This window comes from Drosophila miranda (assembly GCF_003369915.1).
Source record: "Drosophila miranda strain MSH22 chromosome Y unlocalized genomic scaffold, D.miranda_PacBio2.1 Contig_Y1_pilon, whole genome shotgun sequence".
Taxonomy (NCBI): Eukaryota; Metazoa; Arthropoda; class Insecta; order Diptera; family Drosophilidae; genus Drosophila; species Drosophila miranda.
This window is the reverse complement of record NW_022881603.1, coordinates 7,881,798-7,908,046: the sequence shown is the minus strand read 5'-3', so window position 1 is coordinate 7,908,046 and position 26,249 is coordinate 7,881,798. Positions and strand designations below refer to the sequence as shown.

The following is a 26,249-nucleotide window of genomic DNA, read 5'->3' as shown; positions in this document are numbered from 1 at the left end:
ACTATAAAACGTACATCTCAAAATTTCGCTCCACCCCCTTCCGCCAATCTTCCCCTTCCATTCCCAATCTGTTGCATGCACAATATTGCAGATTCGAGAAAACTAAAAACGCAGAATCATAGATAACTACCATATCTATCTGATTGCTGAATCTGGTTCAGATCGGATCATTTTTGTAGCCAAGAGGAACAAATCAATTTGCAGTGGCTACGCAGCGCCCGACGTCACGCTCAGACTGATTTTCTGTCTCTCTCGCACGCACTCTTTGTCGTGTCGTTTAATATTATCGGCGTCTGCCGGAGGAGAGCCATACTGACTTAGTATCGGGTATAACAGTAGAGTTGCGGTGTCCGCAGCAACTCACAACTCGCAACTCCGCAGCAACTCCCCCTCGTTTCTTGTGGAGTCTAGACCTTCTTCAAGGGGTAAAGTCTGTCCAACGACCTCTGGTGTAATCAAATCCACAAAATGTTTTCTCCACTGAACATCGTGAGAACCAAGCTAAGAATTTTTTCGTTGGCTTGAGTTTTCAATGAATCAAAGTTTATTTTGTGATTGATGGAATATAAATATTGTTGCTGACGAAATACCAAATTAAAGAAAACACCGTTTAGCCCCTGACGAGGACATCATAGGCATCTAGGCGCACCTCCTCGCCACCGAAGGGGATGTATAGGCAGCTGTGGGACGGATGGACCTTGCCGGGAGTCTGGCTGCCGCTGTGGTAGCATCGGCCAATGTACAGGTTCTCGCCCTCGGTGGTACGGCCGCAGACGATGGCATTTGGTGGCACATTGCCAAAGCTGTCGGGAACCCAGCCATAGCCGTATCCGGCCAGCAGCTCAAAGTCGTGCTTGACGTGCTCGGAGCCGCCGTATGCCACGTAGGCGCAGCCCTTGTTGGGAACCACCTGCAACGGAACGAAGAAAGGCATTAGGGATGTGGATTGCTACTGGCTTGGATGCTTTCATACCTTGGCTGGCAGCAAATCACCTTCGTGGTAAGCACGGCCCACAAAGATCTGATCGCCATCGGTGTCGTGTCCGCCCTGGACTGTTCCGGGCACGATATGGCCACCGGAGGAAGAGATCCATGTCTCCGGCTGGACCAGCACTTCGTACGCCTCTAGGCTGTGCTGTAAGCGAAATGATACGTGAGTGTGATGGCTCCTTTCGAGACGACTGCGGGATAGTTACCTCCTTTCCGCCGAAGGGGATGTACAGGCAGTGGTGCGAGGGATGCACCTTTCCGGGCGTCAGGCTGCCCTGGAAGTAGCCGCGGCCAATGAACAGAGGCTCTCCGTCGGAGGTCTGACACACGCGAAGGGCATGGGGAGGAACGTGTCCGCCGCTGGCCGGGATCCAGACGTAGTGGTCGCCGGTGACGATCTCTACGTCGTGCTTGTTGATCTCCTCGCCGCCCCAGGCCACATAGGCCTGGTTCTTGTTGGGAATAACCTTGGCCTGCAGCATGTCTCCGTTGTGGTAGGCACGGCCCACATAGATGGGATCATTGTCCGAGTCGTGTCCGGCGACGATGGCGCAGGGCGGCAGCTGGTCGAAGATGTTGCGGCTGATCCAGGTGTGGTCTGCAGAGGAAAAATGTGGACCAAGGTTAGACCTGACGTTTGTCTAAATATATTTTACTGATTACAGCCCAGCCCAACCCGGTGCTTTGACTGCTGATTTGTACAGTCGGCCTGCCACACCACACCACACCCCTCGCACATTAATAACAAGAACTTGGTCTGTTATCTATGATCTATGATAAAGCCACCGAATTTTAGCTGCGTTTTAAAAGCTGTTGTGCCGGCGGTCTTTTGCTCCCTTATCGGCCGGCAATGTTAACTGGCTTTGATAAGACATCTTAGTCAAAGTCATAGGGCCCATGCGGTCGCTGTGTCACCGTGTTTTGTGGTGCAATGTAATGGGGATCTCTGCTCCTTCAAGATACCATCAACTAACAGAAAGCAGTCATTATTCAATCCATCTATATATCATATAAATATTTCTGTCGCTCAGATATATGTATATACTTACGAATGGCCATTTCGTAGATTTCTTGGGAATACGTTTTGGGGAAAAATTGTGAAATTTTTAGGGCCGAAATGGGATGGGGTGTCGGTTAGTTTCTGTGTCTATTTCTTGTACATCTGGATTTTGAAAACTTTTGAGATTCTCTGTTGAGACTTCAATTTAGACAGGACGAAAAAGCCGACATTCTGACTCAAAAAACATCTGATTTCCTTAAGGAAGTACAACACACTGTGGTGGAGTCAACTTTTTGTCTACGAATAGGTTAGGTTAGGTTAGGTAGAGACGGCTGCCAAGCTCGCTCGGAGCCCAGCACACTTAGGCCGGTTTCGGCCCGTTGTGATACCGCTTGGGATCATTCCCTCCCTGCATATGAGACTTCATGTCAACAGTTGTCCCATCCAGATGCCCTTATAAAGTTGACGATCTTTCTGGGACATAGCGTGGACATCTCCGAGATGTCGTTCAGAAAGGCAGAGCCCAAGTGATGCAGCCTCCTTCTGCTGAGAGCTGGACAGGAACAGAACAGGTGTTCCACTGTTTCCTCCTCGTCCTCGTCTCTGCAGCTGCGGCAGAAATCATTGTATGGGGCACCCAGCCTGTTTGCGTGGGTGCCTACTAGCCAGTGTCCTGTGAGGGAACGTATGACTGCGCTGCACCTTTCCCTGCCTAGTTTGCAGAGCTCTGAGGTGCGCTTCTTATCTATGGTCGGCCATGTTTGTCGAGCTGTGCGACAACGTGGCCCTATTTGCCACTTGTTGTCTATCAGTCGCGTGTACTGCTCCTTTATGATGAGCTTGCAGGTGGCCATAGGCATACAAATATCCTCCGCTATGCAGTTGCCCTCGATATCCCGGTGGCCCGGGACCCATATAAGGCTGATAGCAAATTGCTGAGCCATCTCGTGAAGAGATCTGCGGCACTTCGCCACAGTAGCCGAGTTCGAGGAGATCGCGTTAAGTGATCTGATCGCAGCTTGGCTGTCGCTGTAGATGTTTAGATTGGTTGCCGTGGTGGTAACCGTGTGAAGGCAGTACAGAGCCTCCCTGATTGCTGTAACTTCCGCTTGGAGGACGCTACAGTGATCCGGAAGCCTGAAAGATTGCCTTATGTTAAGTTGTTCAGAGTAGATTACTCCTCCAACCCTGCCGTCCAGTTTTGAGCCATCCGTGAAGATGCTAATGGCCCCGTCTGGGCCGGGGAGTCCCTCGAGCCAATCGTCTCTATGAGGGATGATTATGCTGAATGGAGTCTCCGTGTGCTCCATTGGAACTTGAACGGACTATCTTGCTGGGACCATGTTGTTGTACCCGATACTCAAAATGAGGATTGGGGTATATTAGATTTGTGGTAAAAGTGGATGTGTGTAACGTCCAAAAGGAATCGTTTCCGACCCCATAAAGTATATATATTCTTGATCAGCATCAATAGCCGAGTCGATTGAGCCATGTCTGTCTGTCCGTCTGTCCGTCCGTCCGTCTGTCCGTCTGTCCGTCCCCTTCAGCGCCTAGTGCTCAAAGACTATAAAAGCGAGAGCAACGATGTTTTGGATCCAGACTTCTGTGATATGTCACTGCTACAAGAATATTTTAAAACTTCGCCCCGCCCACTTCTGCCCCACAAAAGGCGAAAATCTGTAGCATCCACAATTTCGACGATACGAGAAAACTAAAAAAGCAGAATCGTAGAAGATGGCCATATCTTTATGACTGCGGAATCTGAATTTTATCGTATTATTATTATAGCCAGCATCAAGAAAACAATTTCATTTTTTCTCGCCCTGTCTCTCTAACACACACGTAGTATAGGCGGCTTTGCTTAGAGTAAAACATTAGCGCCTAGAGCTCAGATACTATAAAAGCTAGAGCAACCAAATTTGGTATCCACTCTCCTAATATATCGGACCGAGACGAGTTTGTTTCAAAATTTCGCCACACCGCCTTCCGCCCCCGCAAAGGACGAAAATCTGGGGATATTCAAAAATCTCAGAGACTATTAAGGCTAGAGTAACCAAATTTGGTATCCGCACTCCTGTTAGATCTTACTATAAAACGTGTATCTCAAAATTTCGCCCCACCCCCTTCCGCCCACACAAAGGACGAAAATCTGTTGCGTCCACAATATTGCACATTCGAGAAAACTAAAAACGCAGAATCATAGATAATGACCATATCTATCAGATTGCTGAATCTGGATCAGATCAGATCATTTTTATAGCCAATAGGAACAAATCAATTTGCAGTGGCTACGCAGCGCCCGACGTCACGCTCAGACTGATTTTCTGTCTCTCTCGCACGCCCTCTTTGTCGTGTCGTTTAATATTAGCGGCGTCTGCCGGAGGAGAGCCATACTGACTTAGTAGCGGGTATAACCGTAGAGTTGCGGTGTCCGCAGCAACTCACAACGTTCCCCTCGTTATTTAGTATAGATGAGTGACCTATGTTCTGGGGTACCCATTGTTCAGAGTCCCTAAGACGTATTGCTGCCATTTCTGCCCGCTCCTTTCCTGCAAAGTCAAGGCTCTGAAGGCATAACATGGCGTTTAGCGCATCATTTGGTGTAGTTCGAAGAGCTCCACTGATGCAGAGGGCGGCTGTTCGCTGAACCTTGCCCAGCTGATTGGTGATTGTCCTTTTTGTTAGGGCAGGCCACCAGACAGTAACTCCGTAGAGTATTATAGGTCTGACTATTGCCAGATATATCCATCGGACTATGCTTGGGTTCATGCCCCACTTTAGGCCGATAGCTTTTTTGCAAGTATAGAGTGCTGTAGTTGCCTTCCTCACTCTATCCTTGACATTCAGGTTCCAGCTAAGCTTTTTGTCAATTACCAACCCTAAGTAACTGGCACTGTCGCTGAAGGAGAGCCTGTATCCGTTTAGTGTTGGGGGGTTGAGGGCGGGACCTTGTATTTTTTTGTGAATAACACGAGTTCCGTTTTCGAGGGATTTAGTCCCAATCCGCGCGATTCTGTCCATTCGGACAATCGAGCAAGCTTTGCGGTCATTAGGTCGCATAGTGTTTGGGGGTATTTCCCCGCAAAGATAATTGCAACGTCATCCGCGTATGCCACTACTTTACAGCCCCCCTCTTCCAGGTCGCATAGAATCTTATTGACTGCAATGTTCCATAGAAGAGGAGACAGAACTCCCCCTTGCGGGGTTCCTCTGTTGACATACCTTGACTGGGTGGACGATCCAATCGATGATGTCACCGTCCTGCGTATGAGCAATTGATCAATGAGCATCACTAAGTGACGGTCCACCCCCAGGTCAGTCAGGGCTTCTGTAATGGCGCCCGGTGTGACGTTGTTGAAGGCTCCCTCGATATCGAGAAAAGCTATTAGTGAGTATTCTTTGAGATGCAGGGATTTTTCTACACTCAGGATCACTTCGTGAAGTGCCGTTTCCGTGGATTTTCCTTTCCGGTAGGCATGCTGCGCACTTGAGTACAGCTGGGGACTTATGGTAGTCCGTAATTGTAACCCGATAAGTCTCTCAAAGGTTTTGAGTAGGAAAGACGATAAACTGATTGGTCTAAATTCTTTCGGGGTTGAGTGTGAGGCTTTGCCTGCTTTAGGGATGAAAACTATCCTAGCCTTAAGCCACGCTTGCGGTATTGTACATACCGCCAGTATCTTCCTGAAGATACTATGTAGCCAGTTGATGGCCGTCTCCCCGGCCTTCTGAAGTTGGGCCGGGATTACCTGGTCCGGGCCTGGCGATTTAAACGGGTTGAAGCTGTTTACTGCCCAACTTATGTTCCTTTTGTAAGGATATGGTCCATCGATTCTACCGATCCCTCTCCTGGGAGGTGTGACGGCTCGGTGGATGTGCATCCGGGGAAATGCGTGTCGAGAAGAATGTGTAGGGACTCCTCACTAGAGTTGGTTCACGTGCCATCATTCTTTTTGAGGTAACCTACCGAGGGGGTAGTTTTTGAGAGAACTTTCCGGAGTCTTGCGGCCTCCGAAATATTTTTGCCAGGAGGCTCTTTTAGCCTTCCTCGTTTCCTTTTTGTATAGTGCTGGACTGGTTTTATAGTCTGCCCAGTGATTATCCTCCTTAGTTCTTGTGGCTCTATTGAATAGAGTCCTGCAAGTTCTACGAAGGGTGTCTAGTTGCTTAGACCACCAGGGGGGTTTCTTCTTCCCCTTGGTCTGGTAGAAGGGCATGCTGCCTTGAAGGCTTTGTTGCACGCATCCGTAAACCTGTTCACAAGACGGTTTAGGTTGTCTTCAGTGTTCGGGCAATTAGGGGCGTTAGGAGGGAGTAGCTCCTCCAGGGTTGTGTTATATTTTTCCCAGTTGGCTTTTCTGGGGGTGATATAGTCGGTTGGTTTGGGAATATCGAAGGATAATATCGTCTCGATATACCTGTGGTCCGAGAAGTAGTGGTCTCCTAGGACTCTCCAGCTCTTGATTGTATCCAGCAGTTTGCTTGACACTAGCGTGAGGTCAATGACCTCCTGCCGATTTTTAATTATAAATGTGGGGTCGTTACCCCGATTGCATATGAATAAATTTGAGTTCAGGATGAAGCTAAACAGTGACTCACCCCTTACATTCGTGTCCGTGCTCCCCCATTGGGTGTGGTGGGCGTTGGCATCGCAACCTATAAGTAGGTCTTTGTCCGTCCTTTCGCTGTCGCTGGCTATTTTGCGAACAAGGTCGTTCGGAGGATCATCCTCCTCGTGGGCCATATAGGACGCCACCAGCCTGAGATGATTCCCTTTTAGTTCTAGGCTTACCGCCGTGTTATCGCCATCGCTATAATTATGGAGCAGAAAGATATTTAGGTGCTTTCTAGCAAGTATGCAGGTACGGATTTTACCTTCATTTTGGGATACAATGATCTTGTATTCCCTCGTCCCCAATCCACAGACCTTGCCTCCTACCACCCAAGGCTCCTGGATCAGGACTACGTCGGCTCCGCTTGCGTCTAGGCGGAGTATGAGAGCAGCCGATGCTGCTTCACAGTGGAGATTTATTTGAAGGATCGTTAGGACCATCTTCAAGATTCTCCACCACCGTGATGTCCGCGTCCGAGTCATCTGAGACTCTCTCTCGGCACATTGACTCAAAGTCGAGCATCAGCTCTGTCTCTGAGGAGAAGCCTTCCTGGTCTGGCTCCAGCTCGTCGATCTCCGGCGCTTCGATCTCCGCAGCGACATCCTGCACGTCTGGGTTGACGACAGGAAGCGCCGCGGCCGCCGCGTCCGATTTGTACACCTTGATGGTGACCGAGCTGAAGCCGAAGTTTATCTCTCCTTTTGCTGCGACTCTTTATTGAGAACGAGCACTGCCTGATTAGTCGGCCCTTGTGTCGTCTCAACCTTGGCTACCTTCCAATCTGAGGTTGGTAGTCCTGGGTTGCATCTCTGCAGCATCTTGAGGATGCGTTCTGGCTCCTTAAAGGTAGCCGGCACCCAAATTCTGGCCCTCGGTCTGCTGGGCACCTCGCTCCAGTCGACTGCGACGAGTTTCGCCCCAGCATAGACCTCGCCGACCTGCGCTACCGCCGCTTTATAAAGCTTTACAGAGCGCTCGTCTTCGCAGGCAATTATCTTAACATTGCCCTGGAACCACCCCATGTCCTTGCAGACTGGCGGAGGTCCAGGGTCTTTGTCGAGGAGTTCGAAGCAGCGGTCGGCCAGTGCCGCTTCCACCCACTTTCACTGACTCCTTGGGATTCTACCCTCTGCGCTGCCTCTGTCGAGGACACCAATTAGCGTCCTCTCCTTGGCAATCTGCGCAAAGGAGACATTTGGCAGCACTCTGGAGCGCTTTGCTACCGGTCCCGGTGTCTCCTGCGAGCGCTGTCTCTTGGCTTGGGGAGCCACCTTTTTCTGTTCCAAGGTGAACTCCGGGAGCACGGCCGAAGCCCATTCCACCTTCTTCAGCCAGTCGGCTGATGGGCTGGCTTCACTACTGGCGTGTTGCCGACGGAGTATGTGCCCTGCACTCCTCTTTTCGGCATATGTGTAGCGTCTGGCTTGGGCGCTTGTCGACGGCAAGTCAACCCCCTCCGCTTTACCAGAAGGTCGGGCAGCCGCAATATTGCTTAGCTTTCCTTCCAAGGTGTCAGCTTCGGGAGTTACCTTGCCACCCACACCGGATTCGGGATGGGACCCCCTCGGGTTCGCACAGGCACCTTCCACCTTGCAGGTATTCCCTACTATACAGCCGGTTGGGCCAGGCCTTTGGGCCGCTGCCTTTCCGAGCTTGAGATTGCTCCCAGTTGGCATTTGGGAGCGCCGCACTCATTTGTTTTTTTGTTTGTTTTTTGGTTTTTGTTCTTGTTATACATCCTGTTCCCACGAGATGCAGAGAAAGGGAAAGGTCAGCCCGGGCAGAGATCCACGTTGCCCGGGTAAGGCATCATTAGAACAGGGGGCTGCCAAGTCCCTGAGCCCTCCGTTAGCGACTGGGCTAGTTTTTTATACCGGGCCCCCAGCCAGACTGACTCTCGGCACGGGTCGAGTAACACCCTTAGTCCGGCCCGGTGTGAGGTGGGTGTGGGGGTTGGGATGTGGGTAGGTATTGTGTATGGATGGGAGTGTGTGAGCTACTTATTGAGGCGGCACCACAAGCGCATCGTCAGTGCTGCTACCTAGCTAACACCCGCTGGCTGTCCGGGACTGCTTATTTCGGTATGATGCCCGCTTATTCGCAGCTGACCTACCGAGGTAGGCCGTTCGCTATCCGCAACCCGCGACCCGTCCGGTGGCCTCAGCTAGGCCCCCTTTGAGCTACCTCACGAGCTCATCAGACCAGATTGTCTACGAATAACATTGAATACAAATCCTGTCGGAATATACTTCCTTATGAATGCGTCATCTTTCGTCACAGAATATCTGGAGAGTACATATGCATGTATATATGAACCTTTCGCACCTTTTCGTCTAGATAAAGGCTAATCAACTCTTGTGAAATATTGTTTCGGGGGATTTTTCGACAATACATATCTGCTACTGGCATGTTGTCAAATTGTTTTATGGATTCATTGAAATGGAACACCTGCTTTCGCTTTCTGTACCCTCACCGTCACCATCACAGAGGGAAAATCTCTCTGGGCCCAGCGACTAATGACTCATTCCCGGACATAGTACTATATGTGTGATACTTGAGCTTTTCAAGAACAGGAAAAGACCAGAGATATCGAAGCGTAGAAATCAAGGCCTCACTATCAATACCTATTGTCGTACTCTGCGCACAAATGCTCCTTCTCATTCAGATATATGTACATATGTATGTACCTACCCCCATATGATAGGGTTATTTACACATAAAAAAGCTCGTTGATAAGAAAAGCCGATGAAACTTGGCTGGGGTGCGCAGTTTTAACGCCACTCCGCTACTGACCAATTTCTCAGTGGAAAAACAAACCTCAAACTGTGAAGTCGCTTCGATCAAAAAAAAAAAAAAGTCAACGCCAGAAGACGTACTATATATCGTACAAAGTTTTACATTTATACAGAGGAATAAATATCTACAGAAAATTAAAATGGGTATGTGCCATGAGAAGTTGCATCAAAAATCGGTTGAAAGTTCGGATCAAAGTCGAAAAACACCCCCACCCATCCCACAGCTCTGTGTCTGACTCGAGTACATTTCTCTCCTGTTTGGTTCTCCGCTTTTCTTTGCACTCTTCCAGGCGCCGTGCAGCCAGGAGCAGTTTTGAGCATTGGTAGGACGAGTGCGCCCAGTCAGCCCAGAGAGAGTTTTCGTAGAATATGTAGAAACTCCCCCTGCCCCAACCGATTCCCCAACCAATGAATAGCAATTCATTGTCGAAATACACGGCACCCTTGAATATATAGGAACAAAAAAAAGAAAGAACCTAGTGTTATCTTATCGCGCAGTCAAAGCTTATCGGTTCCTCTGGTCCTCTCCTTGCAGAACACACCTGGGTGCACTCAACTCCATACGCCGCACTGCCACCCTACGCTGTCATCGGTGGCCACGACTCGGATCGCAGCCCCATCTATGTGGGCCGATCCTTCCACGAGGGCGAAAACCTGCCTGCCAAGGTCATTCCCAGCAAGGGTTGTGCCTACTTGGCCTATGGTGGAGCGGAACACTCGAAGACCCACTACGAGGTGCTGGTTGGACAGGGCTTCGCTTGGGTGCCCAGCTGCAGCGGTGGTGTGCCGCCCAATGCAGTTCGCAGTGGTACTACACGCACCGGCGAGCCCCTTTACGTGGGACGGGGTCACCATGCCGGCAGCTTGAGCGTCGGCAAGGTGCATCCTTCGCACGGCTGCCTTTACATCCCCTTCGGCGGCCAGGAGGTGCGTATCAACACCTACGAGGTCCTACCAGCAGCGGGACGTTTGGGTTTCGGCCTCGCCCGCCTACACTCCGCCTGGAGCTGTTGTCGCTGGCCATGACTCTGACCGGACTCCCATTTACGCCGGACGGGCCATGCACGAGGGCGAGATGCTCCCAGATGTGTGTAACGTTCAAAAGGAATCGTTTCCGACCCCATAAAGTATATATATTCTTGATCAGCATCAATAGCCGAGTCGATTGAGCCATGTCTGTCTGTCCGTCTGTCCGTCTGTCCGTCCGTCCGTCTGTCCGTCTGTCCGTCCCCTTCAGCGCCTAGTGCTCAAAGACTATAAAAGCGAGAGCAACGATGTTTTGGATCCAGACTTCTGTGATATGTCACTGCTACAAGAATATTTTAAAACTTCGCCCCGCCCACTTCTGCCCCCACAAAGGGCGAAAATCTGTAGCATCCACAATTTCGACGATACGAGAAAACTAAAAAAGCAGAATCGTAGAAGATGACCATATCTTTATGACTGCGGAATCTGAATTTTATCGTATTATTATTATAGCCAGCATCAAGAAAACAATTTCATTTTTTCTCGCCCTGTCTCTCTAACACACACGTAGTATAGGCGGCTTTGCTTAGAGTAAAACATTAGCGCCTAGATCTCAGAGACTATAAAAGCTAGAGCAACCAAATTTGGTATCCACACTCCTAATATATCGGACCGAGACGAGTTTGTTTCAAAATTTCGCCACACCCCCTTCCGCCCCCGCAAAGGACGAAAATCTGGGGATATTCAAAAATCTCAGAGACTATTAAGGCTAGAGTAACCAAATTTGGTATCCGCACTCCTGTTAGATCTTACTATAAAACGTGTATCTCAAAATTTCGCCCCACCCCCTTCCGCCCACACAAAAGACGAAAATTTGTTGCATCCACAATATTGCACATTCGAGAAAACTAAAAACGCAGAATCATAGATAATGACCATATCTATCAGATTGCTGAATCTGGATCAGATCAGATCATTTTTATAGCCAATAGGAACAAATCAATTTGCAGTGGCTACGCAGCGCCCGACGTCACGCTCAGACTGATTTTCTGTCTCTCTCGCACGCACTCTTTGTCGTGTCGTTTAATATTAGCGGCGTCTGCCGGAGGAGAGCCATACTGACTTAGTATCGGGTATAACCGTAGAGTTGCGGTGTCCGCAGCAACTCACAACGTTCCCCCTCGTTATTTAGTATAGATGAGTGACCTATGTTCTGGGGTACCCATTTTTCAGAGTCCCTAAGACGTATTGCTGCCATTTCTGCCCGCTCCTTTCCTGCAAAGTCAAGGCTCTGAAGGCATAACATGGCGTTTAGCGCATCATTTGGTGTAGTTCGAAGAGCTCCACTGATGCAGAGGGCGGCTGTTCGCTGAACCTTGCCCAGCTGATTGGTGATTGTCCTTTTTGTTAGGGCAGGCCACCAGACAGTAACTCCGTAGAGTATTATAGGTCTGACTATTGCCAGATATATCCATCGGACTATGCTTGGGTTCATGCCCCACTTTAGGCCGATAGCTTTTTTGCAAGTATAGAGTGCGGTGGTTGCCTTCCTCACTCTATCCTTGACATTCAGGTTCCAGCTAAGCTTTTTGTCAATTACCAACCCTAAGTAACTGGCACTGTCGCTGAAGGAGAGCCTGTATCCGTTTAGTGTTGGGGGGTTGAGGGGCGGGACCTTGTATTTTTTTGTGAATAACACGAGTTCCGTTTTCGAGGGATTTAGTCCCAATCCGCGCGATTCTGTCCATTCGGACAATCGAGCAAGCTTTGCGGTCATTAGGTCGCATAGTGTTTGGGGGTATTTCCCCGCAAAGATAATTGCAACGTCATCCGCGTATGCCACTACTTTACAGCCCCCCTCTTCCAGGTCGCATAGAATCTTATTGACTGCAATGTTCCATAGAAGAGGAGACAGAACTCCCCCTTGCGGGGTTCCTCTGTTGACATACCTTGACTGGGTGGACGATCCAATCGATGATGTCACCGTCCTGCGTATGAGCAATTGATCAATGAGCATCACTAAGTGACGGTCCACCCCCAGGTCAGTCAGGGCTTCTGTAATGGCGCCCGGTGTGACGTTGTTGAAGGCTCCCTCGATATCGAGAAAAGCTATTAGTGAGTATTCTTTGAGATGCAGGGATTTTTCTACACTCAGGATCACTTCGTGAAGTGCCGTTTCCGTGGATTTTCCTTTCCGGTAGGCATGCTGCGCACTTGAGTACATCTGGGGACTTATGGTAGTCCGTAATTGTAACCCGATAAGTCTCTCAAAGGTTTTGAGTAGGAAAGACGATAAACTGATTGGTCTAAATTCTTTCGGGGTTGCGTGTGAGGCTTTGCCTGCTTTAGTGATGAAAACTATCCTAGCCTTAAGCCACGCTTGCGGTATTGTACATACCGCCAGTATCTTCCTGAAGATACTATGTAGCCAGTTGATGGCCGTCTCCCCGGCCTTCTGAAGTTGGGCCGGGATTACCTGGTCCGGGCCTGGCGATTTAAACGGGTTGAAGCTGTTTACTGCCCAACTTATGTTCCTTTTGTAAGGATATGGTCCATCGATTCTACCGATCCCTCTCCTGGGAGGTGTGACGGCTCGGTGGATGTGCATCCGGGGAAATGCGTGTCGAGAAGAATGTGTAGGGACTCCTCACTAGAGTTGGTCCACGTGCCATCATTCTTTTTGAGGTAACCTACCGAGGGGGTAGTTTTTGAGAGAACTTTCCGGAGTCTTGCGGCCTCCGAAATATTTTTGCCAGGAGGCTCTTTTAGCCTTCCTCGTTTCCTTTTTGTATAGTGCTGGACTGGTTTTATAGTCTGCCCAGTGATTATCCTGTTCTCCTGTTGTGGCTCTATTGAATAGAGTCCTGCAAGTTCTACGAAGGGTGTCTAGTTGCTTAGACCACCAGGGGGGTTTCTTCTTCCCCCTTGGTCTGGTAGAAGGGCATGCTGCCTTGAAGGCTTTGTTGCACGCATCCGTAAACCTGTTCACAAGACGGTTTAGGTTGTCTTCAGTGTTCGGGCAATTGGGGGCGTTAGGAGGGAGTAGCTCCTCCAGGGTTGTGTTATATTTTTCCCAGTTGGCTTTTCTGGGGTTGATATAGTCGGTTGGTTTGGGAATATCGAAGGATAATATCTTCTCGATATACCTGTGGTCCGAGAAGTAGTGGTCTCCTAGGACTCTCCAGCTCTTGATTGTATCCAGCAGTTTGCTTGACACTAGCGTGAGGTCAATGACCTCCTGCCGATTTTTAATTATAAATGTGGGGTCGTTACCCCGATTGCATATGAATAAATTTGAGTTCAGGATGAAGCTGAACAGTGACTCACCCCTTACATTCGTGTCCGTGCTCCCCCATTGGGTGTGGTGGGCGTTGGCATCGCAACCTATAAGTAGGTCTTTGTCCGTCCTTTCGCTGTCGCTGGCTATTTTGCGAACAAGGTCGTTCGGAGGATCATCCTCCTCGTGGGCCATACAGGACGCCACCATCCTGAGATGATTCCCTTTTAGTTCTAGGCTTACCGCCGTGTTATCGCCATCGCTATAATTATGGAGCAGAAAGATATTTAGGTGCTTTCTAGCAAGTATGCAGGTACGGATTTTACCTTCATTTTGGGATACAATGATCTTGTATTCCCTCGTCCCCAATCCACAGACCTTGCCTCCTACCACCCAAGGCTCCTGGATCAGGACTACGTCGGCTCCGCTTGCGTCTAGGCGGAGTATGAGAGCAGCCGATGCTGCTTTACAGTGGAGATTTATTTGAAGGATCGTTAGGACCATCTTCAAGATTCTCCACCACCGTGATGTCCGCATCCGAGTCATCTGAGACTCTCTCTCGGCACATTGACTCAAAGTCGAGCATCAGCTCTGTCTCTGAGGAGAAGCCTTCCTGGTCTGGCTCCAGCTCGTCGATCTCCGGCGCTTCGATCTCCGCAGCGACATCCTGCACGTCTGGGTTGACGACAGGAAGCGCCGCGGCCGCCGCGTCCGATTTGTACACCTTGATGGTGACCGAGCTGAAGCCGAAGTTTAGCTCTCCTTTTGCTGCGACTCTTTATTGAGAACGAGCACTGCCTGATTAGTCGGCCCTTGTGTCGTCTCAACCTTGGCTACCTTCCAATCTGAGGTTGGTAGTCCTGGGTTGCATCTCTGCAGCATCTTGAGGATGCGTTCTGGCTCCTTAAAGGTAGCCGGCACCCAAATTCTGGCCCTCGGTCTGCTGGGCACCTCGCTCCAGTCGACTGCGACGAGTTTCGCCCCAGCATAGACCTCGCCGACCTGCGCTACCGCCGCTTTATAAAGCTTTACAGAGCGCTCGTCTTCGCAGGCAATTATCTTAACATTGCCCTGGAACCACCCCATGTCCTTGCAGACTGGCGGAGGTCCAGGGTCTTTGTCGAGGAGTTCGAAGCAGCGGTCGGCCAGTGCCGCTTCCACCCACTTTCACTGACTCCTTGGGATTCTACCCTCTGCGCTGCCTCTGTCGAGGGCACCAATTAGCGTCCTCTCCTTGGCAATCTGCGCAAAGGAGACATTTGGCAGCACTCTGGAGCGCTTTGCTACCGGTCCCGGTGTCTCCTGCGAGCGCTGTCTCTTGGCTTGGGGGGCCACCTTTTTCTGTCCCAAGTCGAACTCCGGGAGCACGGCCGAAGCCCATTCCACCTTCTTCAGCCAGTCGGCTGATGGGCTGGCTTCACTACTGGCGTGTTGCCGACGGAGTATGTGCCCTGCACTCCTCTTTTCGGCATATGTGTAGCGTCTGGCTTGGGCGCTTGTCGACGGCAAGTCAACCCCCTCCGCTTTACCAGAAGGTCGGGCAGCCGCAATATTGCTTAGCTTTCCTTCCAAGGTGTCAGCTTCGGGAGTTACCTTGCCACCCACACCGGATTCGGGATGGGACCCCCTCGGGTTCGCACAGGCACCTTCCACCTTGCAGGTATTCCCTACTATACAGCCGGTTGGGCCAGGCCTTTGGGCCGCTGCCTTTCCGAGCTTGAGATTGCTCCCAGTTGGCATTTGGGGAGCGCCGCACTCATTTGTTTTTTTGTTTGTTTTTTGGTTTTTGTTCTTGTTATACATCCTGTTCCCACGAGATGCAGAGAAAGGGAAAGGTCAGCCCGGGCAGAGATCCACGTTGCCCGGGTAAGGCATCATTAGAACAGGGGGCTGCCAAGTCCCTGAGCCCTCCGTTAGCGACTGGGCTAGTTTTTATACCGGGCCCCCAGCCAGACTGACTCTCGGCACGGGTCGAGTAACACACTTAGTCCGGCCCGGTGTGAGGTGGGTGTGGGGGTTGGGATGTGGGTAGGTATTGTGTATGGATGGGAGTGTGTGAGCTACTTATTGAGGCGGCACCACAAGCGCATCGTCAGTGCTGCTACCTAGCTAACACCCGCTGGCTGTCCGGGACTGCTTATTTCGGTACTCTCCCGTGAGGGATGCCCGCTTATTCGCAGCTGACCTACCGAGGTAGGCCGTTCGCTATCCGCAACCCGCGACCCGTCCGGTGGCCTCAGCTAGGCCCCCTTTGAGCTACCTCACGAGCTCATCAGACCAGATTGTCTACGAATAACATTGAATACAAATCCTGTCGGAATATACTTCCTTATGAATGCGTCATCTTTCGTCACAGAATATCTGGAGAGTACATATGCATGTATATATGAACCTTTCGCACCTTTTCGTCTAGATAAAGGCTAATCAACTCTTGTGAAATATTGTTTCGGGGGATTTTTCGACAATACATATCTGCTACTGGCATGTTGTCAAATTGTTTTATGGATTCATTGAAATGGAACACCTGCTTTCGCTTTCTGTACCCTCACCGTCACCATCACAGAGGGAAAATCTCTCTGGGCCCAGCGACTAATGACTCATTCCCGGACACAGTACTATATGTGTGATACTTGAGCTTTTCAAGAACAGGAAAAGACCAGAGATATCGAAGCGTAGAAATCAAGGCCTCACTATCAATACCTATTGTCGTACTCTGCGCACAAATGCTCCTTCTCATTCAGATATATGTACATATGTATGTACCTACCCCCATATGATAGGGTTATTTACACATAAAAAAGCTCGTTGATAAGAAAAGCCGATGAAACTTGGCTGGGGCGCGCAGTTTTAACGCCACTCCGCTACTGACCAATTTCTCAGTGGAAAAACAAACCTCAAACTGTGAAGTCGCTTCGATCAAAAAAAAAAAAAAACCGAAAACCCGAAAACAGGGCGAAAACCTGCCTGCCAAGGTCATTCCCAGCAAGGGTTGTGCCTACTTGGCCTATGGTGGAGCGGAACACTCGAAGACCCACTACGAGGTGCTGGTTGGACAGGGCTTCGCTTGGGTGCCCAGCTGCAGCGGTGGTGTGCCGCCCAATGCAGTTCGCAGTGGTACTACACGCACCGGCGAGCCCCTTTACGTGGGACGGGGTCACCATGCCGGCAGCTTGAGCGTCGGCAAGGTGCATCCTTCGCACGGCTGCCTTTACATCCCCTTCGGCGGCCAGGAGGTGCGTATCAACACCTACGAGGTCCTACCAGCAGCGGGACGTTTGGGTTTCGGCCTCGCCCGCCTACACTCCGCCTGGAGCTGTTGTCGCTGGCCATGACTCTGACCGGACTCCCATTTACGCCGGACGGGCCATGCACGAGGGCGAGATGCTCCCAGCCAAGGTGATTCCGAGCAAGGGATGCGCCTACGTCTGCTACGGAGGCTACGAGTTACAGAAGCCTACATACGAGGTGCTCACCGGCTACGGATACGTCTGGATTCATGTCCAACATCACGGCATTCCACCCAATGCCGTTTCCACAGGTCGCGCCCGCAATGGAGATCCCATCTACTTTGGCCGCGGTCACTATCAGGGCAGCCTGACTCCGGGTCTGATCTCGTCGCGCCAGCGCTGTCTCTACATTCCGTACGGTGGCCGGGAGATCCTTCGACTCGTACGAAGTGCTCTGCAGGCGGTGAATGCGAATCCCCGAACCTTTAAGTCTCGAACTACATTTAGAATTGAACAAAGTTTAAACCCTGTAACCCTGTAACCCTGTGTTCCTTATCCAATAAAATCCCATCTTTGCTAACCTAAAGAAACCCTGGTTACCCTTTTCCTTACCCTTATCCTTGTCCCTTGAGGCGTCTCCTTTACCAACCCGTACTAACCCCGCCTTACTCTCCTCCGTTTCAGCCTGCAAATGGGTGCAGTCCTCGGCCTACTCCTCCATCCCTGAGGACGCTGTGGTGGGCGGCAACGGCGAGGACGGCGCAATGATCTACGTGGGCCGGGCCGAGCACGAGGGCGACATGATGGTCTGCAAGGTGGTGCCCAGCCCGTCTACATTGGCCGCGGCCACTACGAGGGCCACCTGATCATCGGCAAAACATCCTCCGTCCATCGGGCTCTCTTTATCGCATTTCGCGGGGCCGAGCGCCGGCTGGATTCGTACGAGATCCTCGTGGAGGAGAGGAGGGTTGTGCCCGGCTGGCAGCTGCCACCACCACCGCCGCCGGAGGAGCTGGAAACGGAAACGATTCCTTCTGGACGTTACACACATCTAATACCCAAATCTAATATACCCCAATACTCATTTTGAGTATCGGGTATAACGAGGGGGAACGTTGTGAGTTGCTGCGGACACCGCAACTCTACGGTTATACCCCATACTAAGTCAGTATGGCTCTCCTCCGGCAGACGCCGCTAATATTAAACGACACGACAAAGAGTGCGTGCGAGAGAGACAGAAATCAGTCTGAGCGTGACGTCGGGCGCTGCGTAGCCACAGAAAATTGATTTCTTGCTTTTGGCTACAAAAATGATCCGATCTGATCCAGATTCAGCAATCTGATAGATATGGTCATTATCTATGATTCTGCGTTTTTAGTTTTCTCGAATGTGCAATATTGTGGATGCAACAGATTTTCGTTCTTTGTGTGGGCGGAAGGGGGTGGGGCGAAATTTTGAGATACACGTTTTATAGTAAAATCTAACAGGAGTGCGGATACCAAATTTGGTTACTCTAGCCTTAATAGTCTCTGAGATTTTTGAATATCCCCAGATTTTCGTCCTTTGCGGGGGCGGAAGGGGGTGTGGCGAATTTTGAAACAAACTCGTCTCGGTCCGATATATTAGGAGTGATGATACCAAATTTGGTTGCTCTAGCTTTTGTAGTCTCTGAGATCTAGGCGCTAATGTTTTACTCTAAGCAAAGCCGCCTATGCTACGTGTGTGTTAGAGAGAGACAGGGCGAGAAAAAATGAAATTGTTTTCTTGATGCTGGCTATAATAATAATACGATCCAATTCAGATTCCGCAGTCTTAAAGATATGGTCATTCTCTACAATTCTACGTTTTTGGTTTTCTCATATCTTTAAAATTGTGGATGCCACAGATTTTCGTCCTTTGTGGGAGCGGAAGTGAGCGGGGCGAAGTTTTGAAATATTTTTGTAGCAGTGACATATCACAGAAGTCTGGATCCAAAACATCGTTGCTCTAGCTCTTATAGTCTTTGAGCACTAGGCGCTGAAGGGGACGGACAGACGGACGGACGGACAGACGGACAGACAGACAGGGCTCAATCGGCTCGGCTATTGATGCTGATCAAGAATATATATACTTTATGGGGTCGGAAACGATTCCTTCTGGACGTTACACACGTCCACTTTTACCACAAATCTAATATACCCCAATACTCATTTTGAGTATCGGGTATAAAAATATCGATATTATTAAAAATAAATCACTTAAAAATATATCACAACGAGGGGAACGTTGTGAGTTGCTGCGGAGACCGCAACTCTACATTTATACCCGATACTTAGTCAGTATGGCTCTCCTCCGGCAGACGCCGCTAATATTAAACGACACGACAAAGAGTGCGTGCGAGAGAGACAGAAATCAGTCTGAGCGTGACGTCGGGCGCTGCGTAGCCACTGCAAATTGATTTCTTGCTTTTAGCTACGAAAATGATCCGATCTGATCCAGATTCAGCAATCTGATAGATATGGTCATTATCTATGATTCTGCGTTTTTAGTTTTCTCGAATGTGCAATATTGTGGATGCAACAGATTTTCGTCCTTTGTGGGGGAGGAAGAGGGTGGGGCGAAATTCTGAGATATACGTTTTATAGTGAGATCTAACAGAAGTGCGGATACCAAATTTGGTAACTCTAGCCTTAATAGTCTCTGAGATTTGTGGATGCCACAGATTTTCGTCCTTTGTGGGGGCGGAAGTGGGCGGGGCGAAGTTTTGAAATATTTTTGTAGCAGTGACATATCACAGAAGTCTGGATCCAAAACATCGTTGCTCTAGCTCTTATAGTCTTTGAGCACTAGGCGCTGAAGGGGACGGACAGACGGACAGACGGACGGACGGACAGACGGACAGACCGACGGACGGACAGACAGACATGGCTCAATCGACTCGGCTATTGATGCTGATCAAGAATATATATACTTTATGGGGTCGGAAACGATTCCTTCTGAACGTTACACACATCCACTTTTACCACAAATCTAATATACCCCAATACTCATTTTGAGTATCGGGTATAACGAGGTGGAACGTTGTGAGTTGCTGCGGACACCGCAACTCTACAGTTATACCCGATACTAAGTCAGTATGGCTCTCTCCGGCAGACGCCGCTAATATTAACCGTCACGACAAAGAGTGCGTGCGAGAGAGACAGAAAATCAGTCTGAGCGTGACGTCGGGGGCTGCGTAGCCACTGCAAATTGATTTGTTCCTTTTGGCTACAAAAATGATTCGATCTGATCCAGATTCAGCAATCTGATAGATATGGTCATTATCTATGATTCTGCGTTTTTAGTTTTCTCGAATGTGCAATATTGTGGATGCAACAATGGAGATCCCATCTACTTTGGCCGCGGTCACTATCAGGGCAGCCTGACTCCGGGTCTGATCTCGTCGCGCCAGCGCTGTCTCTACATTCCGTACGGTGGCCGAGAGATCCGTCTCGACTCGTACGAAGTGCTCTGCAGGCGGTGAATGCGAATCCCCGAACCTTTAAGTCTCGAACTACATTTAGAATTGAACAAAGTTTAAACCCTGTAACCCTGTGTTCCTTATCCAATAAAATCCCATCTTTGCTAACCTAAAGAAACCCTGGTTACCCTTTTCCTTACCCTTATCCTTGTCCCTTGAGGCGTCTCCTTTACCAACCCGTACTAGCCCCGCCGTACTCTCCTCCGTTTCAGCCTCCAAATGGGTGCAGTCCTCGGCCTACTCCTCCATCCCTGAAGACGCTGTGGTGGGCGGCAACGACGAGGACGGCGCAATGATCTACGTGGGCCGGGCCGAGCACGAGGGCGACATGATGGTCTGCAAGGTGGTGCCCAGCCCGTCTACATTGGCCGCGGCCACTACGAGGGCCACCTGATCATCGGCAAAATATCCTCCGTCCATCGGGCTCTCTTTATCGCATTTCGCGGGGCCGAGCGCCGGCTGGATTCGTACGAGATCCTCGTGGAGGAGAGGAGGGTTGTGCCCGGCTGGCAGCTGCCACCACCACCGCCGCCGGAGGAGCTGGAGAAGTGTCCACTAACACCGCCGCCGCCCCCGTCTCCACCTACCCCCGCTTCGCCTGTGGTTGAGAAGCCGTATACGAATCCGCATCTGGCCGCAATGCCGTTCCCAATGACCGCCAGGCCACCAGCTTATACGCCCACGCCTGATCCTCTGCTGCCGGTGGGGGAGTCCTTGTGATGCCCAGTCCCGCACATGCACCGCCACCGGGCGGTGTTTTAGTGATGCCACCTGTCCAGCAACCCCCACCGCCGCCACCCTCCTTCACCCCCGCGGCAGTGGCTCCGGTTCCAATTGTCGTCGCACCATCATACACACCAGCGGAGACGTACAGGCCACCCATGTACTCCTACGGAGCTGCCGGCTCCTCCTACACTCCGGCCGAGTATGCCCCTCCGGCGTATGGAGTGTCCTATTCCTACGGCTACGAAAGCGGCTACGACGTCTGGGTGACCGCTGGTCCGGGCAACTTCTACTCTCCGGAGGCCGTCATCGGAGGCCACGACAGCAACATGGAGCAGCTGCTCGTCTGCCGCGCCTACTATGCAGGTGTTCACGTCCCGGGCAAGGCGGTTGCCAGCCAGGGATGTGCGTACATCGCTCACGGCGGACGCGAGATCTTGGAGCCCACGTACCAGGTGCTGCTGGGGCAGGGAAAGTACCACTGGGTGCGCGCCTACGAGGGCAGCATTGCTCCCGGCGCTGTGATGGCGGGAAGGTCACCCGGAGGCGAGCCCCTGTACGTTGGACGCGCCAACTACTGTGGCAGTCTGACGCCCGGTGTGCTCCAACAGTCCAATCGCTGCCTCCAGATCCCGTTTGGCGGCAGGGAGATCCGCATCAGCAGCTACGAGATCCTGGTCCGCAGTGACCTCTACCACAGCTAGCAGGCCATGCGCCTGGTCTACTGAGCATCGATATTGATCCAAAAACGGAAACTACCGAAACGAATCGAGAGCAGCTACCTCATCTACGAAAGGATCTACCACATTTACTTACTATATACTATGTCTCCTTTATTTATTATCTATTATGTCCTTTCACTAATTATATTTATTCACCCTTTGAGTTAATCAGCGATGAAAACGTGTTTTTATACCCGATACTCAAAATGAGTATTGGGGTATATTAGATTTGTGGTAAAAGTGGATGTGTGTAACGTCCAGAAGGAATCGTTTCCGACCCCATAAAGTATATATATTCTTGATCAGCATCAATAGCCGAGTCGATTGAGCCCTGTCTGTCTGTCCGTCCGTCCGTCTGTCCGTCTGTCCGTCCCCTTCAGCGCCTAGTGCTCAAAGACTATAAGAGCTAGAGCAACGATGTTTTGGATCCAGACTTCTGTGATATGTCACTGCTACAAAAATATTTCAAAACTTCGCCCCGCCCACTTCCGCCCCCACAAAGGATGAAAATCTGTGGCATCCACAATTTTAAAGATATGAAAAAACCAAAAACGTAGAATTGTAGAGAATGACCATATCTTTAAGACTGCAGAATCTGAATTGGATCGTATTATTATTATAGCCAGCATCAAGAAAACAATTTCATTTTTTCTCGCCCTGTCTCTCTCTAACACACACGTAGCATAGGCGGTTTTGCTTAGAGTAAAACATTAGCGCCTAGATCTCAGAGACTACAAAAGCTAGAGCAACCAAATTTGGTATCCACACTCCTAATATATCGGACCGAGACGAGTTTGTTTCAAAATTTCGCCACACCCCCTTCCGCCCCCGCAAAGGACGAAAATCTGGGGATATTCAAAAATCTCAGAGACTATTAAGGCTAGAGTAACCAAATTTGGTATCAGCACTCCTGTTAGATCTTTCTATAAAACGTGTATCTCAAAATTTCACCCCACCCCCTTCCGCCCACACAAAGGACAAAAACCTGTTGCATCCACAATATTGCACATTCGAGAAAATTCTGAGATATACGTTTTATAGAAAGATCTAACAGGAGTGCTGATACCAAATTTGGTTACTCTAGCCTTAATAGTCTCTGAGATTTTTGAATATCCCCAGATTTTCGTCCTTTGCGGGGGCGGAAGGGGGTGTGGCGAAATTTTGAAACAAACTCGTCTCGGTCCGATATATTAGGAGTGTGGATACCAAATTTGGTTGCTCTGGCTTTTGTAGTCTCTGAGATCTAGGCGCTAATGTTTTACTCTAAGCAAAGCCGCCTATGCTACGTGTGTGTTAGAGAGAGACAGGGCGAGAAAAAATGAAATTGTTTTCTTGATGCTGGCTATAATAATAATACGATCCAATTCAGATTCTGCAGTCTTAAAGATATGGTCATTCTCTACAATTCTACGTTTTTGGTTTTTTCATATCTTTAAAATTGTGGATGCCACAGATTTTCATCCTTTGTGGGGCGGAAGTGGGCGGGGCGAAGTTTTGAAATATTTTTGTAGCAGTGACATATCACAGAAGTCTGGATCCAAAACATCGTTGCTCTAGCTCTTATAGTCTTTGAGCACTAGGCGCTGAAGGGGACGGACAGACGGACAGACGGACGGACGGACAGACGGACAGACGGACAGACGGACGGACGGACAGACAGACATGGCTCAATCGACTCGGCTATTGATGCTGATCAAGAATATATATACTTTATGGGGTCGGAAACGATTCCTTCTGGACGTTACACACATCCATTTTTACCACAAATCTAATATACCCCAATACTCATTTTGAGTATCGGTTATAAAAATGACTGAAAAATACCCTCAAAGCAATGATTAAGTAGTACTTAGAGTTCTTAGCATCTGCTCATATCCTTTAGATAAGTTACCGACTCCCAAAATGGTGCCTCTCTTAGGCACTCTTTGGCACTTAGGCAGTTCTTTTATTCTCCCAAAGTAAAGTAGTGGGATCCATTCAAGAAAGATAACAAAAACGAGGGGGAACGTTGTGAGTTGCTGCGGACACCGCAACTCTACAGTTATACCCGATACTAAGTCAGTATGGCTCTCCTCCGGCAGACGCAGCTAATATTAAACGACACGACAAAGAGTGCGTGCGAGAGAGACAGAAAATCAGTCTGAGCGTGACGTCGGGCGCTGCGAAGCCAGTGCAAATTGATTTGTTCCTTTTGGCTATAAAAATTATCTGATCTGGTCCAGATTCAGCAATCTGATAGATATGGTCATTATCTATGATTCTGCGTTTTTAGTTTTCTCGAATGTGCAATATTGTGGATGCAACAGATTTTCGTCTTTTGTGGGGGCGGAAGGGGGTGAGACGAAATTCTGAGATATGCGTTTTATAGTGAGATCTAACAGAAGTGCGGGTACCAAATTTGGTTACTCTAGCCTTAATAGTCTCTGAGATTTGTGGATGCCCCAGATTTTCATCCATTGCGTGGGCGGAAAGGGGTGTGGCGAAATTTGGGCACGAAACGGTCAAGGTCCGATATCACAGGAGTGTGGATACCAAATTTGGTTGCTCTGGCTCTTATAGGTTCTGAGATCCTTGAACTCATATTTTGCAATTGGCAAAACCGACCATGAAACCTGTGTGTTAGAGAGAGACAGAGCGAGAAAGAATGAAATTGTTTTCTTGATTCTGGCTACAATAATTATACGATCTGGTTCAGATTTTGCGCTATAGAAGATATAGTCATCTTCTACGATTCTGCGTTTTTATACCCGATACTCAAAATGAGTATTGGGGTATATTAGATTTGTGGTAAAAGTGGATGTGTGTAACGTCCAGAAGGAATCGTTTCCGACCCCATAAAGTATATATATTCTTGATCAGCATCAATAGCCGAGTCGATTGAGCCCTGTCTGTCCGTCCGTCCGTCCGTCCGTCCGTCCGTCCGTCCCCTTCAGCGCCTATTGCTCAAAGACTATAAGAGCTAGAGCAACGATGTTTTGGATCCAGACATCTACTATCTTTAAAAATGTAGATGCCACAGATTTTCGTCCTTTGTGGGGGCGGAAGTGGGCGGGGCGAAGTTTTGAAATATTTTTGTAGCAGTGACATATCACAGAAGTCTGGATCCAAAACATCGTTGCTCTAGCTCTTATAGTCTTTGAGCACTAGGCGCTGAAGGGGACGGACAGACGGACGGACGGACAGACGGACAGACAGACATGGCTCAATCGACTCGGATATTGATGCTGATCAAGAATATATAGACTTTATGGGGTCGGAAACGATTCCTTCTGGACGTTACACACATCTAATACCCAAATCTAATATACCCCAATACTCATTTTGAGTATCGGGTATAACGAGGGGGAACGTTGTGAGTTGCTGCGGACACCGCAACTCTACGGTTATACCCCATACTAAGTCAGTATGGCTCTCCTCCGGCAGACGCCGCTAATATTAAACGACACGACAAAGAGTGCGTGCGAGAGAGACAGAAAAACAGTCTGAGCGTGACGTCGGGAGCTGCGTAGCCACTGAAAATTGATTTGTTCCTATTGGCTATAAAAATTATCTGATCTGGTCTAGATTCAGCAGTCTGATAGATATGGTCACTATCTATGATTCTGCGTTTTTAGTTTTCTCGAATGTGCAATATTGTGGATGCAACAGATTTTCGTTCTTTGTGTGGGCGGAAGGGGGTGGGGCGAAATTTTGAGATACACGTTTTATAGTAAGATCTAACAGGAGTGCGGATACCAAATTTGGTTACTCTAGCCTTAATAGACTCTGAGATTTTTGAATATCCCCAGATTTTCGTCCTTTGCGGGGGCGGAAGGGGGTGTGGCGAAATTTTGAAACAAACTCGTCTCGGTCCGATATATTAGGAGTGTGGATACCAAATTTGGTTGCTCTAGCTTTCGTAGTCTCTGAGATCTAGGCGCTAATGTTTTACTCTAAGCAAAGCCGCCTATGCTACGTGTGTGTTAGAGAGAGACAGGGCGAGAAAAAATGAAATTGTTTTCTTGATGCTGGCTATAATAATAATACGATCCAATTCAGATTCCGCAGTCTTAAAGATATGGTCATTCTCTACGATTCTGCGTTTTTGGTTTTCTCATATCTTTAAAATTGTGGATGCCACAGATTTTCGCCCTTTGTGGGGGCGGAAGTGGGCGGGGCAAAGTTTTGAAATATTTTTGTAGCAGTGACATATCACAGAAGTCTGGATCCAAAACATCGTTGCTCTAGCTCTTAAAGTCTTTGAGCATTAGGCGCTGAAGGGGACGGACAGACGGACGGACGGACAGACGGACAGACAGACATGGCTCAATCGGTTCGGCTATTGATGCTGATCAAGAATATATATACTTTATGGGGTCGGAAACGATTCCTTCTGGACGTTACACACATCCACTTTTACCACAAATCTAATATCCCCCAATACTCATTTTGAGTATC

General features: G+C 49.4%; 4 protein-coding genes across 7 annotated transcripts; 3 read left to right on the top strand and 1 right to left on the bottom strand.

Annotated features, from left to right (window-relative positions):
• Nucleotides 1-545: 545 nt before the first annotated feature.
• On the bottom strand, nt 546-6,987 carry LOC117191191. Of its 3 annotated transcripts, XM_033396133.1 has the most exons (5): nt 2,040-2,222; nt 1,654-1,959; nt 1,197-1,588; nt 974-1,135; nt 547-910 (listed from the first exon to the last, which is right to left on the bottom strand). In XM_033396133.1, the coding sequence occupies exons 2-5, from the start codon at nt 1,727-1,729 to the stop codon at nt 611-613; spliced, it is 930 nt and encodes a 309-aa protein (XP_033252024.1). In that variant the 5' UTR covers nt 1,730-1,959; nt 2,040-2,222; the 3' UTR covers nt 547-610. The 3 variants fall into 3 exon arrangements, with proteins under 3 accessions (XP_033252023.1, XP_033252024.1, XP_033252025.1); XM_033396132.1 differs by lacking the exons at nt 1,654-1,959; nt 2,040-2,222 and adding an exon at nt 6,590-6,987 and having other exon boundaries at nt 546-910; XM_033396134.1 differs by lacking the exon at nt 1,654-1,959 and having other exon boundaries at nt 549-910; nt 2,040-2,219.
• Nucleotides 6,988-9,433: 2,446 nt separating this feature from the next.
• Nucleotides 9,434-17,072, top strand: LOC117190981 (natterin-1-like). 2 transcript variants are annotated; one of them, XM_033395960.1, is made up of 4 exons: nt 9,438-9,542; nt 9,689-9,721; nt 9,934-10,473; nt 17,023-17,072. In XM_033395960.1, exons 1-3 carry the CDS (start codon nt 9,539-9,541, stop codon nt 10,422-10,424), a joined length of 528 nt encoding a protein of 175 aa, XP_033251851.1. In that variant the 5' UTR covers nt 9,438-9,538; the 3' UTR covers nt 10,425-10,473; nt 17,023-17,072. The 2 variants fall into 2 exon arrangements, with proteins under 2 accessions (XP_033251852.1, XP_033251851.1); XM_033395961.1 differs by lacking the exon at nt 9,689-9,721 and having other exon boundaries at nt 9,434-9,542.
• On the top strand, nt 16,816-17,620 carry LOC117190982 (the record flags this gene model as incomplete). Its single annotated transcript, XM_033395962.1, has 1 exon — nt 16,816-17,620. A coding segment is annotated over one exon (594 nt), but the record flags the coding sequence as incomplete, so codon positions are not given.
• Nucleotides 17,621-21,069: 3,449 nt separating this feature from the next.
• Nucleotides 21,070-21,981, top strand: LOC117190980. The gene has a single exon (XM_033395959.1). The coding sequence runs from the start codon at nt 21,087-21,089 to the stop codon at nt 21,792-21,794; it is 708 nt and encodes a 235-aa protein (XP_033251850.1). The 5' UTR covers nt 21,070-21,086; the 3' UTR covers nt 21,795-21,981.
• Nucleotides 21,982-26,249: the final 4,268 nt, after the last annotated feature.